At 43.2% G+C, this 21,767-nt stretch overlaps 1 protein-coding gene across 1 annotated transcript in view; it reads left to right on the top strand.

Moving 5' to 3' along the window:
* Positions 1-21,767, top strand: part of CLYBL (citramalyl-CoA lyase) — a 378,676-nt gene that overhangs the window by 305,413 nt on the left and 51,496 nt on the right. Inside the window, 1 exon segment of the mRNA XM_056555694.1 lies at positions 16,604-16,697. Within this exon segment, the coding sequence (XP_056411669.1) occupies positions 16,604-16,697 (94 nt within the window).

The following is a 21,767-nucleotide window of genomic DNA, read 5'->3' as shown; positions in this document are numbered from 1 at the left end:
CATTACCCTGTCATCATCCCCCCCTTCATCATTACCCTGTCATCATCGCCCCCTTCATCATTACCCTGTCATCATCCCCCCTTCATCATCCCCCCTTCATCATTACCCTGTCATCATCCCCCCCTTCATCATCCCCCCTTCATCATTACCCTGTCATCATCCCCCCGTCATCATCCCCCCCGTCATCATCCCCCCCGTCATCATCCCCCCCGTCATCATCCCCCCCGTCATCATCCCCCCCGTCATCATCCCCCCCGTCATCATCCCCCCCTTCATCATCCCCCCCTTCATCATTACCCTGTCATCATCCCCTCTTCATCATACCCCCCTTCATCATTACCCTGTCATCATCCCACACCACCCCCTCATCATCACCGCTTGTCAATGTCTGATTTAACAGTGGTCTTCAACCTGCGGACATCCAGATGTTCCAAAACTACAACTCCCAGCATGCCTGGACAGCCATCGGCTGTCTGGGCATGCTGGGAGTTGTAGTTTTGAAACATCTGGAGGTCCGCAGGTTGAAGACCACTGCCTGGGCCTTTGTCATCATCCAGCCCCCCCCTCCCCCCTTTAGTTTTGTACTCATCTCCGCTCGGCGGGACGTTCGGGTGAGCTGGTACGGGCCATCTGTGCTGCAGGACTGTCCGGTGGGGAGGGATAGTCATTCCAGACTGTCCATCTTCACCGGATGGGCCTCTTCTCCGCCCTTCTCGCTCGGCCCCGGAATAATGATGTTGCCTTGATGACGACGCACAGGGACATTGCTCATGAACGTCCCTGTGCGTCGTCGTCAAGGCAACCTCATTATTCCGGGGCCGAGCGCGAAGCGCGGAGAAGAGGCCCACCCAGTGAAGGTGGACAGCCGGGAACGACTATCCCTCCCCACCGGACGGTCCTGCAGCACAGATGGCCCGGACCAGCTCACCCGAACGTCCCGCCAGGCGGAGGGGAGTACAAAACTAAAGGGGGGAGGGGGGGGGCTGGATGATGACGAAGGCCCGGGCAGTGGTCTTCAACCTGCGGACCTCCAGATGTTTCAACCTGCGGACCTCCAGATGTATCAAAACTACAACTCCCAGCATGCCTGGACAGCCGATGGCGGTCCGGGCTTGCTGGGAGTTGCAGTTTTGAAACATCTGGAGGTCCGCAGGTTGAAGACCACTGAGGGGGGAGAGTTAACGAAAAATCGTGCTGAAAAACTCGGCTTATACTCGAGTATATACGGTAAATTTTTAATAATATGCTTATGATAAAATATATGGACCCCAAATTTATTTTTTTTTTATTAAAAAAAAAAAAAAAAAGGAAAGCTGTGCAAAAAACACACCACCAAGTATTGATGTGATGCAATCACAAAAAAAAGGTGGTAGGGAACAACATATGATCTATTGTAACTGGGGGGGGTAAAAACATCCCGTTTAAGGCCCTACTCTCGCATTATTAATTCCCTTCTTGGCAAGTATCACTCACCCTAAAAAGGGTGGCCCCATACAGGAACCTCTCCCTATTTCCCCCTACAAACACTGCCATTTCACAAGGTTTTTAGGAGGTAATCGAGCGTTTCCTGTGTGGGGCAACCCTTTTTAGGGTGAGTAACGATTGCCAAGAATTGAATTAATAGTGCAAGAGCAGGGCCTTACAGGGGAAGTTTTTACTCCCACCTGTTACAATGGACAATACATTGTTCCCTTCCACCTTTTCGAGGAAAGTGTTACACATCTTAAAAAGTGCGGCCCCACACAGGAACCAATCCCTATTTCCACCTAAAAACCCTGGGAAATGGCAGTGTTTGTAGGTGGAAATAGGGAGAGGTTCCTGTGTGGGGCTGCCCTTTTTAGGGCTAGTAACACTTGCCAAGAAGGGAATTAATAATGCGAGAGTAGGGCCTTACAGGGGAAGTTTTTACCCCTATTAGTTACAATGGAACATACGTTGTTCCCTTCCACCTTTTAGAGGGCTTTGCATCACATCAATACTTGATGGTGTAGGTGGCACATAGTGTTTTTTGCACACCTTTCCTTTTGTTTGATTTAAAAAAAAAAATTTGGGTCCATATATTTTATCCTAAGCATATTATTAAAAGTTAAGTTTTACTTAATGCATATCCTCAATACTTACCTGTGCACACTAACACTTTTACAAAGCCTACCTGCCTCAGCTGCTGTTCTGATCCATGCCACACATCTGATGCCAAGTTCTCCTTTTTTTCACCCACCTTCGTCACTGGGTACTGGTATTGCCACCCACTGCACCACTTTCAGGACTCCCGATGCTGCCACCTCCAGACTGTCTCATTCTGCCACCATATGTTCTCCTCATGCTGATGCCAGCTCCAGGCTGTTTCATTCTGCCACCATATGTTCTCCTCATGCTGATGCCAGCTCCAAACTGTCTCTTAATGCCACCATATGTTCTCCTCAAGCTGCGGCCACCTCCAGCTTGTGTCATTCAGCCTCTATATGGTCTCCTCATGCTGCTGCCAACTCCAGCCTGTGTCATTCAGCCACTAGATGATCTCCTCATACTGCAGCCAACTCCAGGCTTTGTCATTAACCCCTTAAGGACACATGACGTTCTCATACGTCTCCATTTCCGAGTCCTTAAGGACACATGACGTATGAGAACGTCATGTGTTTTACCGCCCCCCCGCAACCATCTGGAGCGGAGCCGGTGCCCGGTGCCTGCTGAAATTGTTCAGCAGGCATCGGGGCATATCGCCCAGGGGGGTCATTATGACCCCCCATGTTGGCGATGGCCGCAGATCGCTGGACAATTCAGTGACCCGGTGACCCGGAATTATTGGCTGAGACGGCCCCGAACAGCCAGAGCCAGCAGGGGTGCCACCTCACGATCGCCCTGATTCGTCGGCCGGATTACCGGCCGACCAATCAGGGCGCCTGCTGCGGGTGTCACTCCCGCAACCCGCTCCGCCCCTCTTCCGGAGGACGTGAGCGGGTGCGGGACGTGCACCCCGGGTGCTGGGGACCCCGATCCCCGGCGTCCCTGTTGGGATCGGGGCCCCAGGAGCAGCGGCGGCGACGAGGGACTGACCTGTGCGGCGAGGATCGTTGGAGGTGAGTGACAGCCTCCTGCTGTTGCTTAGCAACAGCTCCCAGCATGCAAAAAGGGCATGCTGGGAGCTGTAGTTATGCAACAGCAGGAGGCAGACCACCACAACTCCCAGCATTCCCTTATGGGCATGCTGGGACTTGTAGTTTTGCAACAGCTGGAGGCACATTCTTTCTATGGAAAAGTGTACCTTCAGCTGTTGTATAACTACAACTCCCAGCTTGCACAATCAGCTAAAGTGCATGCTGGGAGTTGTAGTGGTGCATCTGGTGGTTGCATAACTACAACTCCCAGCATGCCCGTTGGCTGTCGGTGACTGCTGAGAGTTGTAGTTTTGCAACAGCTGAAGGCACACTGAGTTAAGTAGCAAACCAGTGTGTCTCCAGCTGTTGCATAACTACAATCCCCAGCATCCCCAGCCAAAGTAGTATGCCTCCAGCTGTTGCATAACTACAACACCCAGCATGCCCTTCCGCTGTCCGTACATGCTGGGGGTTGTAGCTTTTGCAACAGCTGAAGGCACACTGGTTGCAAAACACTGAGTTTGTTACCAAACTCTGTGTTTCACAACCAGTGTGCCTCCAGCTGTTGCAAAACTACAACTCCCAGCATGCACTGATAGACCGTACATGCTGGGAGTTGTAGTTTTCAACAGCTGGATGTTCCCCCCCCCCCCCAATGTGAATGTACAGGGTACACTCACATGGGCGGAGAATTACAGTAAGTATCCGGCTGCAAGTTTGAGGTGCGGCAAAATTTCTGCCGCAGCTCAAACTGCCAGCGAGAAACTACTGTGAACCCCCACTCGTGTGACTGTACCCTAAAAACACTACACTACACTAACACAAAATAAAATAAAAAGTAAAAAACACTACATATACACATACCCCTATACAACCCCCCTCCCCTCCCCAATAAAAATGAAAAACGTCTGGTACGCCACTGTTTCCAAAAGGGAGCCTCCAGCTGTTGCAAAACAACTACTCCCAGTATTGCCAGATAGCCGTTGACTGTCTATGCATGCTGGGAGTTTTACAACAGCTGGAGGCACCCTGTTTGGGAATCACTGGCGTAGAATACCCCTATGTCCACCCCTATGCAAGTCCCTAATTTAGGCCTCAAATGCGCATGGCGCTCTCACTTTGGAGCCCTGTCGTATTTCAAGGCAACAGTTTAGGGCCACATATGGGGTATCACCGTACTCGGGAGAAATTGCCTAACAAATTTTGGGGGGTATTTTCTGCTATTACCCTTTAAAAAAATGTAAAATTTTTGGGAAAACAAGAATTTTAGGTAAAAAATATATATATTTTTTTACATATGCAAAAGTCGTGAAAAACCTGTAGGGTATTAAGGTTCAAATTACCCCTTGTTACGTTCCCCAAGGGGTCTAGTTTCCAAAATGGTATGCCATGTGTTTTTTTTTTGCTGTCCTGGCACCATAGGGGCTTCCTAAATGCGGCATGCCCCCAGAGCAAAATTTGCTTTCAAAAAGCCAAATGTGACTCCTTCTCTTCTGAGACCTGTAGTGCGCCAGCAGAGCACTTTTCACCCCCATATGGGGTGTTTTCTGAATCCGGAGAAATTGGGCTTCAAATTTTGGGGGGTATTTTCTGCTATTACCCTTTTTAAAATTGTTAAAATTTTGGGAAACCAAGCATTTTAGGTAAAAAAAATATATATTTTTTTACATATGCAAAAGTCGTGAAACACCTGTAGGGTATTAAGGTTCACATTACCCCTTGTTACTTCCCTCGAGGGGTCTAGTTTCCAAAATGGTATGCCATGTGTTTTTTTTTTTTTGCTGTTCTGGCACCATAGGGGCTTCCTAAATGCGGCATGCCCCCAGAGCAAAATTTGCTTTCAAAAAGCCAAATGTTACTCCTTCTCTTCTGAGACCTGTAGTGCGCCAGCAGAGCACTTTTCACCCCCATATGGGGTGTTTTCTGAATTGGGAGAAATTGGGCTTCAAATTTTGGGGGGGATTTTCCGCTATTACCCTTTTTAAAAATGTAAACATTTTGGGAAAACAAGCATTTTAGGTAAAAAATTTTTTATTTTTTACATATGCAAAAGTCGTGAAACACCTGTAGGGCATTAAGGTTCACGTTACCCCTTGTTACGTTCCCCGTGGGGTCTAGTTTCCAAAATGGTATGCCATGTGGTTTTTTTTTTTTGCTGTTCTGGCACCATAGGGGCTTCCTAAATGCGGTACACCCCCAGAGCAAAATTTGCTTTCAAAAAGCCAAATGTGACTCCTTCTCTTCTGAGACCTGTAGTGCGCCAGCAGAGCACTTTTCACCCCCATGCGAGGTGTTTTCTGTATCGGGAGAAATTGGGCTTCAAATTTTGGGGGGTATTTTCTGCTATTACCCTTCTTAAAAATGTAAAATTTTTGGGAAACCAAGCATTTTAGGTAAAAAATATATATATTTTTTTTACATATGCAAAAGTCGTGAATCACCTGTGGGGTATTAAGGTTCACTTTACCCCTTGTTACGTTCCCTGAGGGGTCTAGTTTCCAAAATGGTATGCCATGTGTTTTTTTTTGCTGTCCTGGCACCATAGGGGCTTCCTAAATGCGGCATGCCCCCCAAAAACCATTTGCCGCTCCTTCCTTTCTGAGCCCTCTACTGCGCCCGCCGAACAATTAACATAGACATATGAGGTATGTGCTTACTCGAGAGAAATTGGGTTTCAATTTGAATTTTCTCCTTCACTTTGCTGCTATTCCTGTGAAACACCTAAAGGGTTAATACACTTACTGAATGTCATTTTGAATACTTTGGAGGGTGTCGTTTTTATAATGGGGTCTTTTATGGGGTATTTCTAATATGAAGACCCTTCAAATCCACTTCAAAACTGAACTGGTCCCTGAAAAATAGTGAGTTTGAAAATTTTGTGAAAAATTTCAAAATTGCTGCTGAACTTTGAAGCCCTCTGGTGTCTTCCAAAAGTAAAAACTCATAAATTTTATGATGCAAACATAAAGTAGACATATTGTATATGTGAACCCAAAAAATATATATTTTGAATATCCATTTTCCTTACAAGCAGAGAGCTTCATAGTTAGAAAAATGCAAAATTTTAATTTTTTTCATCAAATTTTGGGATTTTTCACCAAGAAAGGATGCAAGTTACCATAAAATGTTACCACTAAGTTAAAGTAGAATATGTCACGAAAAAACAATCTCGGAATCAGAATGATAACTAAAAGCATTCCAGAGTTATTAATGTTTAAAGTGACAGTGGTCAGAATTGCAAAAAACGCTCCGGTCCTTAAGGTGTAAAATGGCCTGGTCCTTAAGGGGTTAAGCCACTATATGGTCTCCTCATGCTGCCGCCACCTCCATGCTGTGTCATTCAGCCACTGTATGATCTCCTCATGCTGCCGCCAACTCCAGGCTGTTTCATTCAGCCACTATATGGTCTCCTCATGCTTCCGCCACCTCAAGGCTGTGTCATTCAGCCACTATATATGTTCTCCTCATGCTGCCGCCACCTCCCTGCCATTCAGCCACTATATGGTCTCCTCATGCTTCCGCCATCTCCAAGCTGTGTCATTCAGCCACTATATGTTCTCCTCATGCTGCCGCACACTCCAGGCTGTGTCATTAAGCCACTACATGATCTCCTCATGCTGCCGCCAACTGCAGGCTATGTCATTCAGCCACTATATGTTCTCCTCATGCTGATGCCACCTCCAGGATATGTCATTGTGCCGCTCTGCAACAGTGATTCTAATAGCAACGCCTCTGATCTGCATGTCATACTGAATAACAGTATTATTTCACTAACCCAGCACACACCGTTTTTAATAGAGATTCGCCGCAAATAAATAAAATTCGGCGAATCTGCCGAATCGAGTTTTTCTAAAATTCGCTCATCTCTAAAGATGGATGGAGGGTTAAAGGGGTCCTCCACTGGAAAACATTTTCTTTTAAATCAACTGGTGCCAGAAAGTTAAACAGATTTGTAAATTACTTTTATTAAAAAAATCTTAATCCTTTCAGTACATATCAGCTGCTTTATGCTCCACAGGAAGTTCTTTTCTTTTTGAATCTCCTTTCTGTGTGACCACAGTGCTCTCTGCTGACACATCTGTCTATTTTAGGAACTGTCCAGAGCAAATTCTCATAGCAAACCTCTCCTGCTCTGGACAGTTCCTAACATGGACAGATGTGTCAGCAGAGAGCACTGTGGTCAGACAGGAAGGAAAATCAAAAAGAAAATAAATTATTGTGGATCATACAGCTGCTGATAAGTACTGGAAAGATTAGGTTTTTTAAAGGAAGTAATTTACAAATCTGTTTAACTTTCTGGCACCAGTTGATTCAACCTCTTAAGGACGCAGGGCGTACCTGTATGGCGTGCGCCCGGTCCTGGTATTTAAAACGGTGTCACGCTGTGACCCCGCGTCATACCAGCGTGGTCCCGGTGGCTTATGATAGCCGGGACCCTGGGCTAATAGCGTGCGGCACAGATAGTTGTGCTGCGCACTATTAAACCTTCAGACGCAGCGATCAAAGTTGATCGCCGCGTCTAAAAGAAAAAAAAGTAAAAGCTTCCCGGCAGCTCTGTCGGGCTGATCCGTACTATTGCGATAAAATCGTGATGTCCCGATCAGCTAGAAGTTGAGCGGAGGTCCCCTTACCTTGCTCCATCATGTCCGATCGGCATTTAATTGTTCCAAGCCTGAGCTACAGGCTTGAGCAATCAACCCCCTATTACGCTGATCCATGCAAAGCTATGGCTTTGCAGGGATCAGGGTAAAAGATCAGTGTGTGCAATGTTATAGCCCCCTATGGGAGCTATAACACTGCAAAAAAAAAAGTGAAAAAAATAAGTTAATAAAGGTCATTTAACCCCTTCCCTAATAAAAGTTTGAATCACCCCCTTTTCCCAAAACAAAAAAAACTGTGTAAATAAAAATAAACATATGTGGTATCACTGCGTGCGGAAATGTCCGAACTATAAAAATATACGCTGTGACCCCGCGTCATACCGGGTCGGTCCCGGCGGCTTATGATAGCCGGGACCCTGGGCTAATAGCGTGCGGCACAGATCGTTGTGCCGCGCACTATTAACCCTTCAGACGTGGCGATCAAAGTTGATAGCCGCGTCTAAAAGGAAAGTAAAAGCTTCCCAGCAGCTCAGTCGGGCTGATCCGGACTATTGCGATAAAATCGTGATGTCCCGATCAGATATGATGTGAGCGGAGGTCCCCTTACCTTGCTCCATCACGTCCGATCGGCATTTCATTGTTCCAAGCCTGAGCTACAGGCTTGAGCAATCAACCCCCTATTACGCTGATCCATGCAAAGCTATGGCTTTGCAGGGATCAGGGTAAAAGATCAGTGTGTGCAGTGTTATAGCCCCCTATGGGAGCTATAACACTGCAAAAAAAAAGTGGAAAAAAAAAAGTTAATAAAGGTCATTTAACCCCTTCCCTAATAAAAGTTTGAACCACCCCCTTTCCACAAAAAAAAAACAAAAAACTGTGTAAATAAAAATAAACATATGTGGTATCGCCGGGTGCAGAAATGTCCGAACTATAAAAATATATTGTTAATTAAAACGCACGGTCAATGGCGTACGCGCAAAATAATTCCAAAGTCCAAAATAACTTATTTTTGGTCACTTTTTATATAATGAAAAAAGGAATAAAAACCGATCAAAAAGTCAGATAAGTATTTTTTTCAGAAGTACGACAAAATCAAACCTATATAAGTAGGGTATCATTTTAACTGTATGGACCTATAGAATAAAGATAAGGTGTCATTTATACCGGAAAATGCACTGCGTAGAAACGGAAGCCCCCAAAAGTTACAAAATGACATTTTTTCTTCAATTTTGTCGCACAATTAATTTATTTTTTCGTTTCGCTGTAAATTTTTGGTAAAATGACTAATGTCACTACAAAGTATAATTGGTGGCACAAAAAATAAGCCATCATATGGAATTTTATGTGCAAAGGGGTTAATAAAAATGTTTTTCCATTGGAGTACCCCTTTAAGGCCTTGTATTGATTATCGGGGTCTGAACGAGATTACTGTTAAAAATCAGTATCCTTAGCCTTATTCCAGATTTGCTTAATCAAATACAGGGGGCATGTTGTTTTACTAAACTTGACCTTCGAGGGGCCTATAACCTAATCAGAATCAAAGAGGGTGATGAATGGAAAACTGCATTTAACACTCCCGAAGGACATTTTAAATACATGGTAATGCCCTTTGGTTTAAGTAATGAATTGGCTATTTTCCAGAACCTGGTCAATTATATATTTTTTTGAGATTTTTGGGAAAATTCCTAGTGGTTTATCTTGACTATATTTTAATTTTCTCTCAGGACTGGTCATCTCATGTTCTTCATGTGCTGCAGGTACTTTGTGAAAACAAATTATTTGTCAAACTAGAGAAATGTGTCTTTGGTGTAAAAGAGGTACAGTTCTTGGGGTATATTTTGACTCCAGGACATTTCAAAATGGATCCTGATAAGGTTAAGGCTGTTACTGATTGGGTATAGCCTTCTTCCTTAAAGGCCTTAAAGCAGTTTTTGGGCTTTACGAATTATTACAGAAAATGTATTAAAAAAATTCTATCATCGCAAAACCATTAACTGATTTGACTTGCAAAGGGGAAGATTTGGTCAATTAGTCTACGGAGGCGGTGGCAGCTTTTGAACATCTTAAAGGGTGTTTTACCTCCGCTCCAATCTTAGTCCAACCAGATCAAACCAAGCCTTTTATTGTAGAGGTTGATGCCTCAGGTTGATGATGGATAAGTATTTCAGTATTGTCTCAGAGAACTGCTTCTCTTACTCTTTTACGTCCTTGTGCTTTTTTTCTCGTAAATTTTCTGCAGCAGAACTAAATTATGACATAGGTATTCTGGAACATTTTGCTATTAAGTGGGCTTTTGAGCAATGGAGACATTTTCTGGAAGGGGCAGTACATCAGGTTACTGTTAACACAGATCCCAAAAATGTAACCTTCCTAGAATCTGCTAAATGTCTCAATCCCAGTCAAGCTCATTGGACCTTGTTCTTTACTCATCTTAAAGGGGTACTCCGCCCCTAGACATCTTATCCCCTATCCAAAGGTTAGGGGATAAGATGTCAGATCGCCGCTGTGCCGCTGCTGGGGAGCCCCGGGATCCCCGGTGCGGCACTGCGCTATCATTACAGCACAGAGCAATTCGCTCTGTGCGTATTGACGGGCGATACAGGGGACGGAGCCGCGTGACGTCATGGCTCCGCCCCTCGTGACATCGCGGCCCGTCCCCTTAATGCAAGTCTATGGCAGGGGGCGTGACGACCGCCGTGCCCCCTCCCATAGACTTGTATTGAAAGGGCCGGGCCATGACGTCACGAGGGGCGGAGTCATGACGTGACGATGCTCCGGCCCCTGTATTGCACGTCGTTACGTGCAGAGCGAACTCACCAGCAGCGGCACCGTGGTGATCTGACATCTTATCCCCTATCCTTTGGATAGTGGATAAGATGTCTAGGGGCGGAGTACCCCTTTAATTTTGTGATAACATATTGTCCGGGTACCAAGAATGTTAAAGGGGTACTCCGACGAAAAACTTTTTTTTTTTTTAAATCAACTGGTGTCAGAAAGTTACACAGATTTGTAAATTACTTCTATTAAAAATCTTAATCCTTCCTGTACTTATTAGCTGCTGAATACTACAGTGGAAATTATTTTCCGTTTGAAACACAGAGCTGTCTGCTGACATCATGAGCACAGTGCTCTCTGTTGACATCTCTGTCCATTTTAGGAACTGTGCAGAGTAAAAGGAAATCCCCATAGCAAACATATGCTGTTCTAGACAGTTCCTAAAATGGACAGAGATGTCAGCAGAGAGCACTGTGCTCATGATGTCAGCAGACAGTTCTGTGTTTCAAAAAGAAAATAATTTTCGCTGTAGTATTCAGCAGCTAATAAGTACAGGAAGGATTAAGATTTTTTTAATAGAAGTAATTTACAAATCTGTTTAATTTTCTCGGCACCAGTTGATTTAAAAAAAAAAAAAGTTTTTCACCGGAGTACCCCTTTAAGGCTGATGCCTTATCTCAGAGTTTCAATGCTTCTCAGCCTATTGGCTCTGATCCTGAGACTATTCTCCTGGAAGGTGTGGTTATTTCAGCAGTGTCCTCAGATTTAACTTCTGAGAGTTTTAATAATCAAGGTTTGGTTCCTCCAGAGACTCCTAGAGACAAGATCATTGTTCCCCGTTGGCAGGTCATCCTGGAAATTGCTTTGGAGGAAAAATTCTGGTGGCCAACTCTCAACAGGGATGTGGAGGCTTTTGTTGTTGCATGTGAAGTTTGTGCCCGAGCAAAGACTCGTCGGACACATCCCGCAGGAGTGTTGTGTCCTCTATCTATTCCTAAGAGTCCGTGGACTCATATTTCAATGGATTTTATCACTGATCTGCCTCCGTCTGAGGGAAAAATGGTTCTATTGGTGGTGGTGGACAGGTTCAGTAAACAGTGTCATCTCGTTCCTTTGAAGCAACTCCCTTCAGCCAAAACTCTAGCCAATTTGTTTATAAGACATATGGTTAGGTACAGTGGGGTACCAAAGAATATTGTTTCTGATTGCGGTGTACAATGTCTCAAGATTTTGGCAAGCTTTCTGTAAACAATTGGGAGTTGAATTGTCATTTTCTTCTGCTTTTCATCCACAATCTAACAGTCAGACAGAAAGAATGAATCAGAATGTTGAACAGTACCTTAGGTGTTACGTAGAATTGACAAGATGAATGGGTCTCTTTTTTTATCTCTTGCTGAGTTTGCCTTGAACAATCGAGAAAATACCTCTATCGGCATGTCACCATTCTTTTGTGTGTATGGGTTTCAAACTCTGTTCTCTTCATGTACTGATGCTATTTGTGATAATCCTGAGGTTGAAACAACTATGAATAAACTGTGCAGGAGAACCTGAGAAAAGCCCAAGAGGTACAAAGTAAATTTTCCAACAAGAGGCGCACTTGTGGCACTCTATTTAAAGTAGGTGAAAAGGTATGGCTTTCTACAAAAAATTTACGTCTCAAGGTTCTGTCTGGTAAATTGGCTCTGCGCTTTATTGGGCCTTATGAGGTATCGGATGTCATCAACCAGTGTGTTATAAGTTGAAATTACCAAGTTCTTTTAAGGTCCATAATGCTTTTCATCATTCTTATATGTTCATATAGTTATATGTTTCTTCTCAAACTCCTGTTTCTGATCCCCCTCCTGCAGTAGAGATTGATGGTGAACTGGAGTATGAGGTTTCCAAAGTATTGGATAGTCATAGAGTTCAAAACTTTGTCCAATATTTGGTATATTGGAAGGGGTACGGTCCAGAGGAAAGGTTGTGGGATCCAGTGTCTTCCATTCATGCTCCCTCTTTGGTTAAAAGATTCCACATCTCTTATCCGGACAAACCCAGACCCAAATTTAAGGGTCCAGTGGCCCCTCCTAAAAGGGCGGGGGGTGCTGTCAGAACCTTTAGGGTTAATCTGCCCTGATAATTTTTGTTTGTCTTGGTTGCTGGGACTTCGCTGTGTTTGGATGTGGTTCAGTGGCAGCCTATTGGAGTCTTCCTGCTGGATACACAGGGATATTTAAGGAAGCCTTTCCATTCATGCTTCGTCTGTGAAAGAGCTTGTCTCAGAGTAACTAGAATTATTTTCCTGTGTTTCATGTTATTGATATTTATCTCGGCTTGGCTTTCTGACACCTCTTCTGTATTAGTGAATTTGTTCCACGACATATCCTGTTGCTGACTTGGCTAGTCTTTTACCCTAACTTTATTGTGTGTTTGTTTAGTTTGATTTCTGTTAGTTTCGTGTGCCTCCAGATTTTCCCAACCTTTGTCTGTTTTTTGTAGTTTATTGTTTTGACTACTGATTGCCATCACTTATTTAGGAAGGGACCGGCACCGAGGTTGTGGACCCGCTGCCTAGGGCAGGTACTCAAGTAGGCAGGGACAGATGGAGTGGGTAGTTCAGGGCTGCACTCTATCCCTGCCCAAACCTGACACCATCTTTTTTTAGCTAACATCCGTTTGCCATCCTGAAGAAGATCTGTGTGTGTACATGAAGAGCAGCACTATTTTTGGCCATGTTAAATGGCATTTATCACCAGACTTCTGCTCTTAAGGCTTTTTTTTTTGTGCTAATATTTAGTTGTCCCTGCATTAGTCGGTGGAGTCTAACCTCTATGATGGCTCTATAACACTGCACACACACAAAAGATGGGATTATGCTAGTTTTGTCTTTATAGTACAGCCTAAGAAGCAGCAGCATTGAGGGCATTATAGAGCAGCAATGGATTGCCTAAGCTGTGACTCGAACACTGGGTTGATATTTAATACTTACAGTTAGATTGTATGCTCAATTTCAGGTCAATTTCTCTGTTTCTCTCTGCCTCTGCTTACTGAAATCACTGGCCCTTCTATCTCACTCCTTACTCCTTTCTTCTCCACTCTTCATAGACTTGTATTGGCAGCATGTACCCTGATCTTTCAGTGAGCTGCTTGTCTATGTTATTAACACAGGATGAAATTGAGCTGTTTTTTCAGAGTGAACAAAAGTTTAGTGGGTAGGAGAGGAACTAAGCTTGATAAAAGTAGAAACAAGCGCTTTTCACTCATAAGATATAGTACAACATTTGTTTAAACAATGGTGACCATTTAACCAAACACTACTAAAGTAGTGTGGTTCTACTTTGTCTCTGCCGTTTTGTTGTGTTAATGTATTAATAAAATGACAGCTGGGTGTTACCATTTTCCTTTTCAGTTGAGCATGTCCTTGCCCAGTCCGATACTGTCAGCACTGATAGGACAGTAATAAAGTGTGTGTAAATAGCACAATGCAGAGCTCTGAGAAAAGTTGCTTTAAAAAAGTAATTTCTGGGTAAAACAAGTATTTACTAAAACAGACCTGTCAGGATAGCCTTTAGGTACATTATGTTTTGTTTAAGATAAAACCTCTCTCTCAGTAGGATGTGATTAACACTATTATAATTTATAGCCTCAAGCTGTCTAGCTCTGTTGTGTTCTACTGTTAGTTTTTGTAACATTTAAATGTTTTCCCTTTTTCTAGTTAAAATAATTTTGCTTTACTTTCCATTTATATGAAAAGAAATTATAGGTCCCTGGGGCCTTGCTGTTCACTGCTTCCTGAGAACATTTTGAAATGCAGGATATGCCGTGAGCCTGAATCACTGGATGAGGGAGGTCCCCACAACAACCAATATTTGGCTGTGTGGGCATTTCCTCGGTGTTGAGACATCACCAGGAATTGCCTAGGAAATAGGCACTGACAGAACAGTGGCAACAAGTCGACAGACAGATGAATATTCATTATCTTTTATTTCCAATGTATACAGTCCCTGCTGAGCAAGACTTCCTACATTAATTTCAACATTCAGGAAACACCCACTCAGCCAATCACATGCTTCCTTGCTGTCCTATCGGTGGTCTGATGCTCCCATCCAGCCATGGCAGGCTGGAGCAGCAGAGCACCGAATACACTGCTCAAAAGCTCAGCATTCAACAGTGTTTGCAATCACAAGATTGCATGGCATAGCCCCCTATGGGGGCTAAAAAACTAAAAGTTTATAAATGTGGATAAGCCCCTCCCCTAATAAAAGTTTGAATCACCCCACTTTTCCAATTTTGAAATAAAATAGTGTAATCAAAAATTTACATAAACATATGTGGTATTTCCGCATGCATAAATGTCCGAACTATTAAAATATAAGGTTAGTTAAACCACACGGTCAATGGCATACACGTTAAAAAAGTCCAAAATTTTTGGTCACTTCATATGCCATAAACAATTTATAAAAAGTGCTCAAAAAGTCCCGTCAAAATGAAAATGGTACTGAAAAAAAATACAGACCACAGCACAAAAAATTTGCCCTGATATAGCCCCGTATGAAAAATAAAAAAGTTATAGGGGTCAGAAGGTGATAATTTTAAACATACCGATTTTGGTCCATGTAGTTATAATTTTTTTAACGTAGTAAAATAAAATAAAACCTACATAAATTTGGTATCCTTGTAACTGTATAGACCTGCAGAATGAGGATAAGGTGTATTTTTTTTACCATAAAGTACACTTTGCAGAAATGGAAGCAAAAATTACAAAATGCTTTTTTTTTTATTTCACCCCACAAATACGTTTTATTTTTTTGTTTCGCTGCAGATTATGTTACAAAATAAGTGATGTCATTACAAAGTACGATTGGTGATGCAAAAAACAAGCCCTTATATGGATCTGTAGGTGAAAAATTTTAAGTGTTATGATTTTTAGAATGGGAGGAGGAAAAAACTAAAGTGCAAAAACCTAAATTTGCAAGGTCCTTAAAGGGGCTCTGGTTTGGAACAAAATGTTCTGAACGCTTAGGTCCAGCGCCGGCGCCTGGGGCTCGTGACGTCCCTTCCCATAGACTTGCATTGAGGGGGCAGGCGTGACGTCAAGAGGGGGTGGGTCCGTGACGTCAAGAGCCCCAGCACCGACTCTAAGCGGTCAGAACATTTTGTTCAGAAATGCTGAGCAGCGGAATACCCCTTTAAAGGGGTATTCCAGTGGAAAACAATTTTTTTTAAATCAACTGGTGCCAGCAAGTTAAACAGTTTTGTAAATTACTTCTATTTAAAAATCTTAATCCTTCCAGTACTTTTTGAGTGACAATCCCCAGATGATGTTAGTAAAAATAGGTTGAAATGCATTGGGCATGTTGTTGTGACGTTGCTCATATTGTGAGAATTACTCTAATAATTATTCACAGATATCCATGCAACAAGAATATCTGTGGGTGATAAGCAATATTTTGCTAAAATATTAATATTTCTTATGAGTTGGTGTTGGTCTAATTTAGCACTGGATTTATTTTGGTGAGTTTTTATCTGGTGAAAAAAGTCACGTTTTAGGCACCTCTCTTTTTTTGTTATAAGTTCTAGAAGGATTAAGATTTTTAAAAGGAGGTAATTTACAAATCTGTTTAACTTTCTGGCACCAGCTGATTTTAAAAATTTTTTTTTACACTGGAGTACGGCTTTAAGGCCAAAATGGGCTGAGTCCTTAAGGGGTTAAAAAAACAAAAACCTTCCAGGCATGATTTATATTCACAAAACATTCATTTGAAGCAGTTTGTTTACTTAGTTTGTTTTTAGCCATGTGATGTTGTTATCATCTTCATTCTGCGGTGGGGGTGCCTGTATTTTTCTTCTTGCAACAGTGCAGAGCCAGTTTGCTTTGCATACTGCTCCACTGTAGCTGTTCCTTTCTCCCACCATCATGGAGATGGAAATACAAATATGAATTTCTTTCAGGAAGTATTTTTGTTTATTTTTCTTAATATTTTTTTTAATAAATTCTCAATTATTTTAACCATAATTTAAATAAGCATTATATATATATTTAATGAAAACCACCCTCTCACTGGACTGTTGGTAAATATCAACTTGCAATTATGTAAAACATATGTGATATATTAAAAATTGTACAAAAATTAAATATTGTTTCACCCACAGGATGTTTGTGAAGAAGTTTTACAGAGAGGGCCCAAGGTTGGTCTTCACTTGGATGGAGTTGTCTTTGGAGCAGAGGATTTTAGAGCAAGCATAGGTTTGAATTGTTATACAATAATGTAAAATAGATGTTGAAATAGTTTTCTTAAAATTATATATGTCTTAAAATGCTACTTGCTTATTATTTTGTTCAATATTTGTTGCTAGGTTGAACTTTACATTGCTTTGTTTTATACTGCAGGTCTGTGCAATGAAGAATGATTACCATTATAGGAAATATAGAATTATAATAAACTCAAGTGAGCCTTAAAAAGAGGAATTCTGTAGATCCAATTCAGAGTCTTAACCCCTTAAGGACCCATGACATATGCAAATGTCTCCGCACCCTGGGCTTTAAGGACCCATGACGTAGGAGTACGTCATGGCGTTTTCCGGTCCCTGCCGCGTGCCAGGCAGAGATCGGAAGCAAATGCCTGCTGAAATGCTTCAGCAGGCATCCAGGGCAAATGCCGAGGGGGGCCATGTAGGAAATCGCCCCTGCGATCTGTGGTGATACCGGGCTGATCGGGTCTCTGGGACCCGACCACCCGGTAATTTTGTATGATCCCCGTTGTCACAGACAGCCAGGACCATGCTGAAGTATAGGAGCGAGGTGGCAAGCCTGCCACCTCCTCCTATCCCCTGCGATTCTTCGGTTAGCTAACCGACCAATCGCAGGGGGGGGGTGGTTACTTCCTCCCGCCCTGCCCGGCCCCTGGAAGTCCGGAGAGAACGGGAGGAAGACCAGAGGATGCGGCGGGGGACGGGGGAGTGCTGGGGACCGGCCCTGGGACTTACCTCGTCGATGAAGACCCGGATCCCGGTGAGTGGATCTTCGGCGGCGACACGGGACCTTTGCAGCAGTCCAGACCGCCGTAAAGCGATCTGGACTGCTCCATCTGGTCCCCTTACACTACAAGTCCCAGCATGCCCAGACAGCCCTTGGCGTCCGGGCATGCTGGGAGTTGCAGTTTTGCAACATCTGGAGGTCCGCAGTTTTGGGACCACTCCCCTTCCAGATGTTGCAAAACTACACATCCTCAGCATGCCCTTACTGTGGGAGTTGTAGTTCTGTAACATCTGGCCCTTCAGGTCCACCCCCCCCCCCCCCCTGTGAATGTACAGGGTACACTCACATGGGCAGGGGGCTTACAGTGAGTATCAGGCTGCAAGTTTGCGATGCAGCAAATTTTGCGCGTCAGCTCAAACTTGCAGCGGGAAACTCTCTGTAATCCCCTACACTACACTAACACAAAATAAAATAAAAAGTAAAAAACACTACATATACACATACCCCTACACAGCCCCCCTCCCCAATAAAAATGGTACGCCACTGTTTTCAAAATGGAGCCTCCAGCTGTTGCAAAACAACATCTCCCAGTATTGCCGGACAGCCGTTGACTGTCCAAGCATGCTGGGAGTTTTGCAACAGCTGGAGGCACCCTGTTTGGGAATCACTGGTGTAGAATACCCCTATGTCCACCCCTATGCAAATCCCTAATTCAGGCCGCAAATGCACATGGCGCTCTCACTTCGGAGCCCTGTTGTATTTCAAGGCAACAGTTTAGGGTCACATATGGGGTATCGCCGTACTCGGGAGAAATTGCCTAACAAATTTTGGGGGGCTTTTTCTCCTTTCACCCCTCATGAAAAGGTGAAGTTGGGGTCTACACCAGCATGTTAGTGTAAAAAAATAAATTTTTTACACTAACATGCTGGTGTTGCCCTATACTTTTCATTTTGGCAAGAGGTAAAAGGGAAAAAAGCCCCCCAAAATTTGTAATGCAATTTATCCCGACTACGGAGATACCCCATATGTGGGCGCAAAGTGCTCTGGGGGCGCACAACAAGGCCCAGAAGGGGGAGTGGAGCATGTACATTTGAGGTGATTTGCACAGGGGTGGCTGATTGTTAAAGCGGTTTTGACAAACGCAAAAAAAAAAAAAAACACGTTACCCCATTTCGTAAACTACACCCCTCACGGAATGTAATAAGGGGTGCAGTGAGAATTTACCCCCACTGGTGTCTGACAGATCTTTGGAAGAGTGGGCTGTGCAAATTAAAAATTTTGTACAGCCCACTTTTCCAAAGATCTGAAAGACACCAGTGGGGGGTAAATGCTCACTGTACCCCTTGTTACGTTCCTCAAGGGGTCTAGTTTCCAAAATGGTATGCCATGTGGGGGTTATTTTGCTGTCCTGGCACCATAGGGGCTTCCTAAATGCGACATGCCCCCCGAGCAAAATTTGCTCTCAAAAAGCCAAATATGACTCCTATTCTTCTGAGCATTGTAGTTTGCCCGTAGTGCACTTCAGGTCAACTTATGGGGTACCTCCATACTCAGAAGAGATGGGGATACAAATTTTGGGGGGTATTTTCTGCTATTAACCCTTGCAAAAATGTGAAATTTGGGGGGGAAACACACATTTTAGTGAAGATTATTTTAAATTTTTTTACATATGCAAAAGTCGTGAAACCCCTGTGGGGTATTAAGGCTCACTTTATTCCTTGTTACGTTCCTCAAGGGGTCTAGTTTCCAAAATGGTATGCCATGTTTTTTTTTTTTTTTTTTTTGCTGTTCTGGTACCATAGGGGCTTCCTAAATGCAACATGCCCCCCAAAAACCATTCCAGAAAAACGTACTCTCCAAAATCCCCTTATCGTTCCTTCGCTTCTGAGCCCTCTTCTGCGCCCGCAGAACACTTTACATAGACATATGAGGTATGTGCTTACTCGAGAGAAATTGGGCTACAAATATAAGTATAAATGTTCTCCTTTTACCCCTTGTAAAACTTAAAAAATTGGGTCTACAAGAACATGCAAGTGTAAAAAATGAAGATTGTGAATTTTCTCCTTCACTTTGCTGCTATTCCTGTGAAACACCTAAAGGGTTAAAACGCTGACTGAATGTCATTTTGAATGCTTTGGGGGGGGGGGGGTGCAGTTTTTATAATGGGATCATTTGTGGGGTATTTCTAATATGAAGGCCCTTCAAATCCACTTCAAACCTGAACTGGTCCCTGAAAAATTGTGAGTTTGGAAATTTTGTGAAAAATTGCAAAATTGCTGCTGAACTTTGAAGCCCTCTGGTGTCTTCCAAAAGTAAAAACATGTCAATTTTATGATGCAAACATAAATTAGACATATTGTATATGTGAATTAAAAAAAAAATATTTGGAATATCCATTTTCCTTACAAGCAAAAAGCTTCAAAGTTAGAAAAATGCAAAATTTTCACATTTTTCATCAAATTTTGGGATTTTTCACCAAGAAAGGATGCAAGTTACCACAAAATTCTACCACTATGTTAAAGTAGAATATGTCAGGAAAAAACAATCTCGGAATCAGAATGATAACTAAAAGCATCCCAGAGTTATTAATGTTTAAAGTGACAGTGGTCAGATGTGCAAAAAATGGCCGGGACCTAAGGTGTAAAATGGCTGGGTCCTTAAGGGGTTAAAGAAAGTGTTGTAATCCTATAGGTGACAAAGCTAATATCATAATCACATATATTGTCATGGTGATAATCTTATACAGTATATTCGATCCCTGTAAACTGTGAAAGTATCTGCAGTATTTTTAAAAGGAGAACTATATTGTGAAATAAATACTGGTGCAGATAAAATAGGACTTACTGTATTTATTATTTTAAAAAAGGTGGAAGAATAAGTAAGGTGTCCATCTCTCCATGGAGATTATACTGGATGCAAAGGCACACGAATATACAGTTTTTTGGACTGAAAGCCAGGAAAACCCAAGACACGTTTATTGGCCGATTATTCGCATAAGCACCTTACTTATTCTTCCACCTTTTTTTAAAATAATAAATACTGTAAGTCCTATTTTATCTTCTGCACCAGTATTTATTTTATAATATTTTTATCTACACCTTGTTGGGTATCAGGGACCCACAATATACCAAAGGGCAGGATAGGCATATAATCTTCCGGGGAGTGCCAGTGTCACCACATATATACACTGCTCAAAAAAATAAAGGGAACACTTAAACAACACAATGTAACTCCAAGTCAATCACACTTCTGTGAAATCACACTGTCCACTCAGGAAGCAACATTGATTGACAATCAATTTCACATGCTGTTGTGCAAATGGAGCAGACAACAGGTGGAAATTATAGGCAATTAGCAAGACACCTCCAATAAAGGAGTGGTTCTGCAGGTGGTGACCACAGACCACTTCTCAGTTCCTATGCTTCCTGGCTGTTGTTTTGGTCACTTTTGAATGCAGGCGGTGCTTTCACTCTAGTGGTAGCATGAGACGGAGTCGCCGTGGAGATCGTTCTGCTGCCATCAACATCCTCCAGCATGACCGGTTTGGCGGTGGGTCAGTAATGGTGTGGGGTGACGTTTCTTTGGGGGGCCGCACAGCCCTCCATGTGCTTGCGAGAGGTAGTCTGACTGCCATTAAGTACCGAGATGAGATCCTCAGACCCCTTGTGAGACCATATGCTGGTGCAGTTGGCTTTGGGTTCCTACTAATGCAAGACAATGTTAGACCTCATGCGGCTGGAGTGTGTCAGCAGTTCCTGCAAGAGGAAGGCATTGATGCTATGGACCAGCCCGCCCATTCCCCAGACCTGAATCTGATTGAGCACATCTAGTACGTCAGGTCTCGCTCCATCCACCAATGCCACGTTGCACCACAGACTGTCCAGGAGTTGGTGGATGCTTTAGTCCAGGTCTGAGAGGACATCCCTCAGGAGGCAATCCGCCTCCTCATCAGGAGCATGCCCAGGCATTGTAGGGAGGTCATACGGGTACGCGGAGGCCACACACACTACTGAGCCTCCTTTTGACTTGTTTTAAGGACATTACATCAAAGTAGGATCAACCTGTAGTGTTGTTTTCCACTTTGATTTTGAGTGGGACTCCAAATACAGACCACCATGGGTTGGTAAATTTGATTTCCATTGATAATTTTTGTGTGATTTTGTTGTCAGCACATTCAGCTATGTAAAGACGAAAGTATTTCATACAATTAGTTCATTCATTCAGATCTAGGATGTGTTATCTAAGTGTTCCCTTTATTTTTTTGAGCAGTGTATATTGTGTCTCTGCTGAGCTCCTTCCAGCATTTCCAGTATGAAGTCCTTTTTTTTAAATTCTTAA

Source organism: Hyla sarda, chromosome 2 (genome assembly GCF_029499605.1).
Source record: "Hyla sarda isolate aHylSar1 chromosome 2, aHylSar1.hap1, whole genome shotgun sequence".
Classification (NCBI taxonomy): domain Eukaryota; kingdom Metazoa; phylum Chordata; class Amphibia; order Anura; family Hylidae; genus Hyla; species Hyla sarda.
The sequence above is the reverse complement of the archived record's forward strand: the minus strand, read 5'-3'. Positions and strand labels throughout refer to the sequence as shown.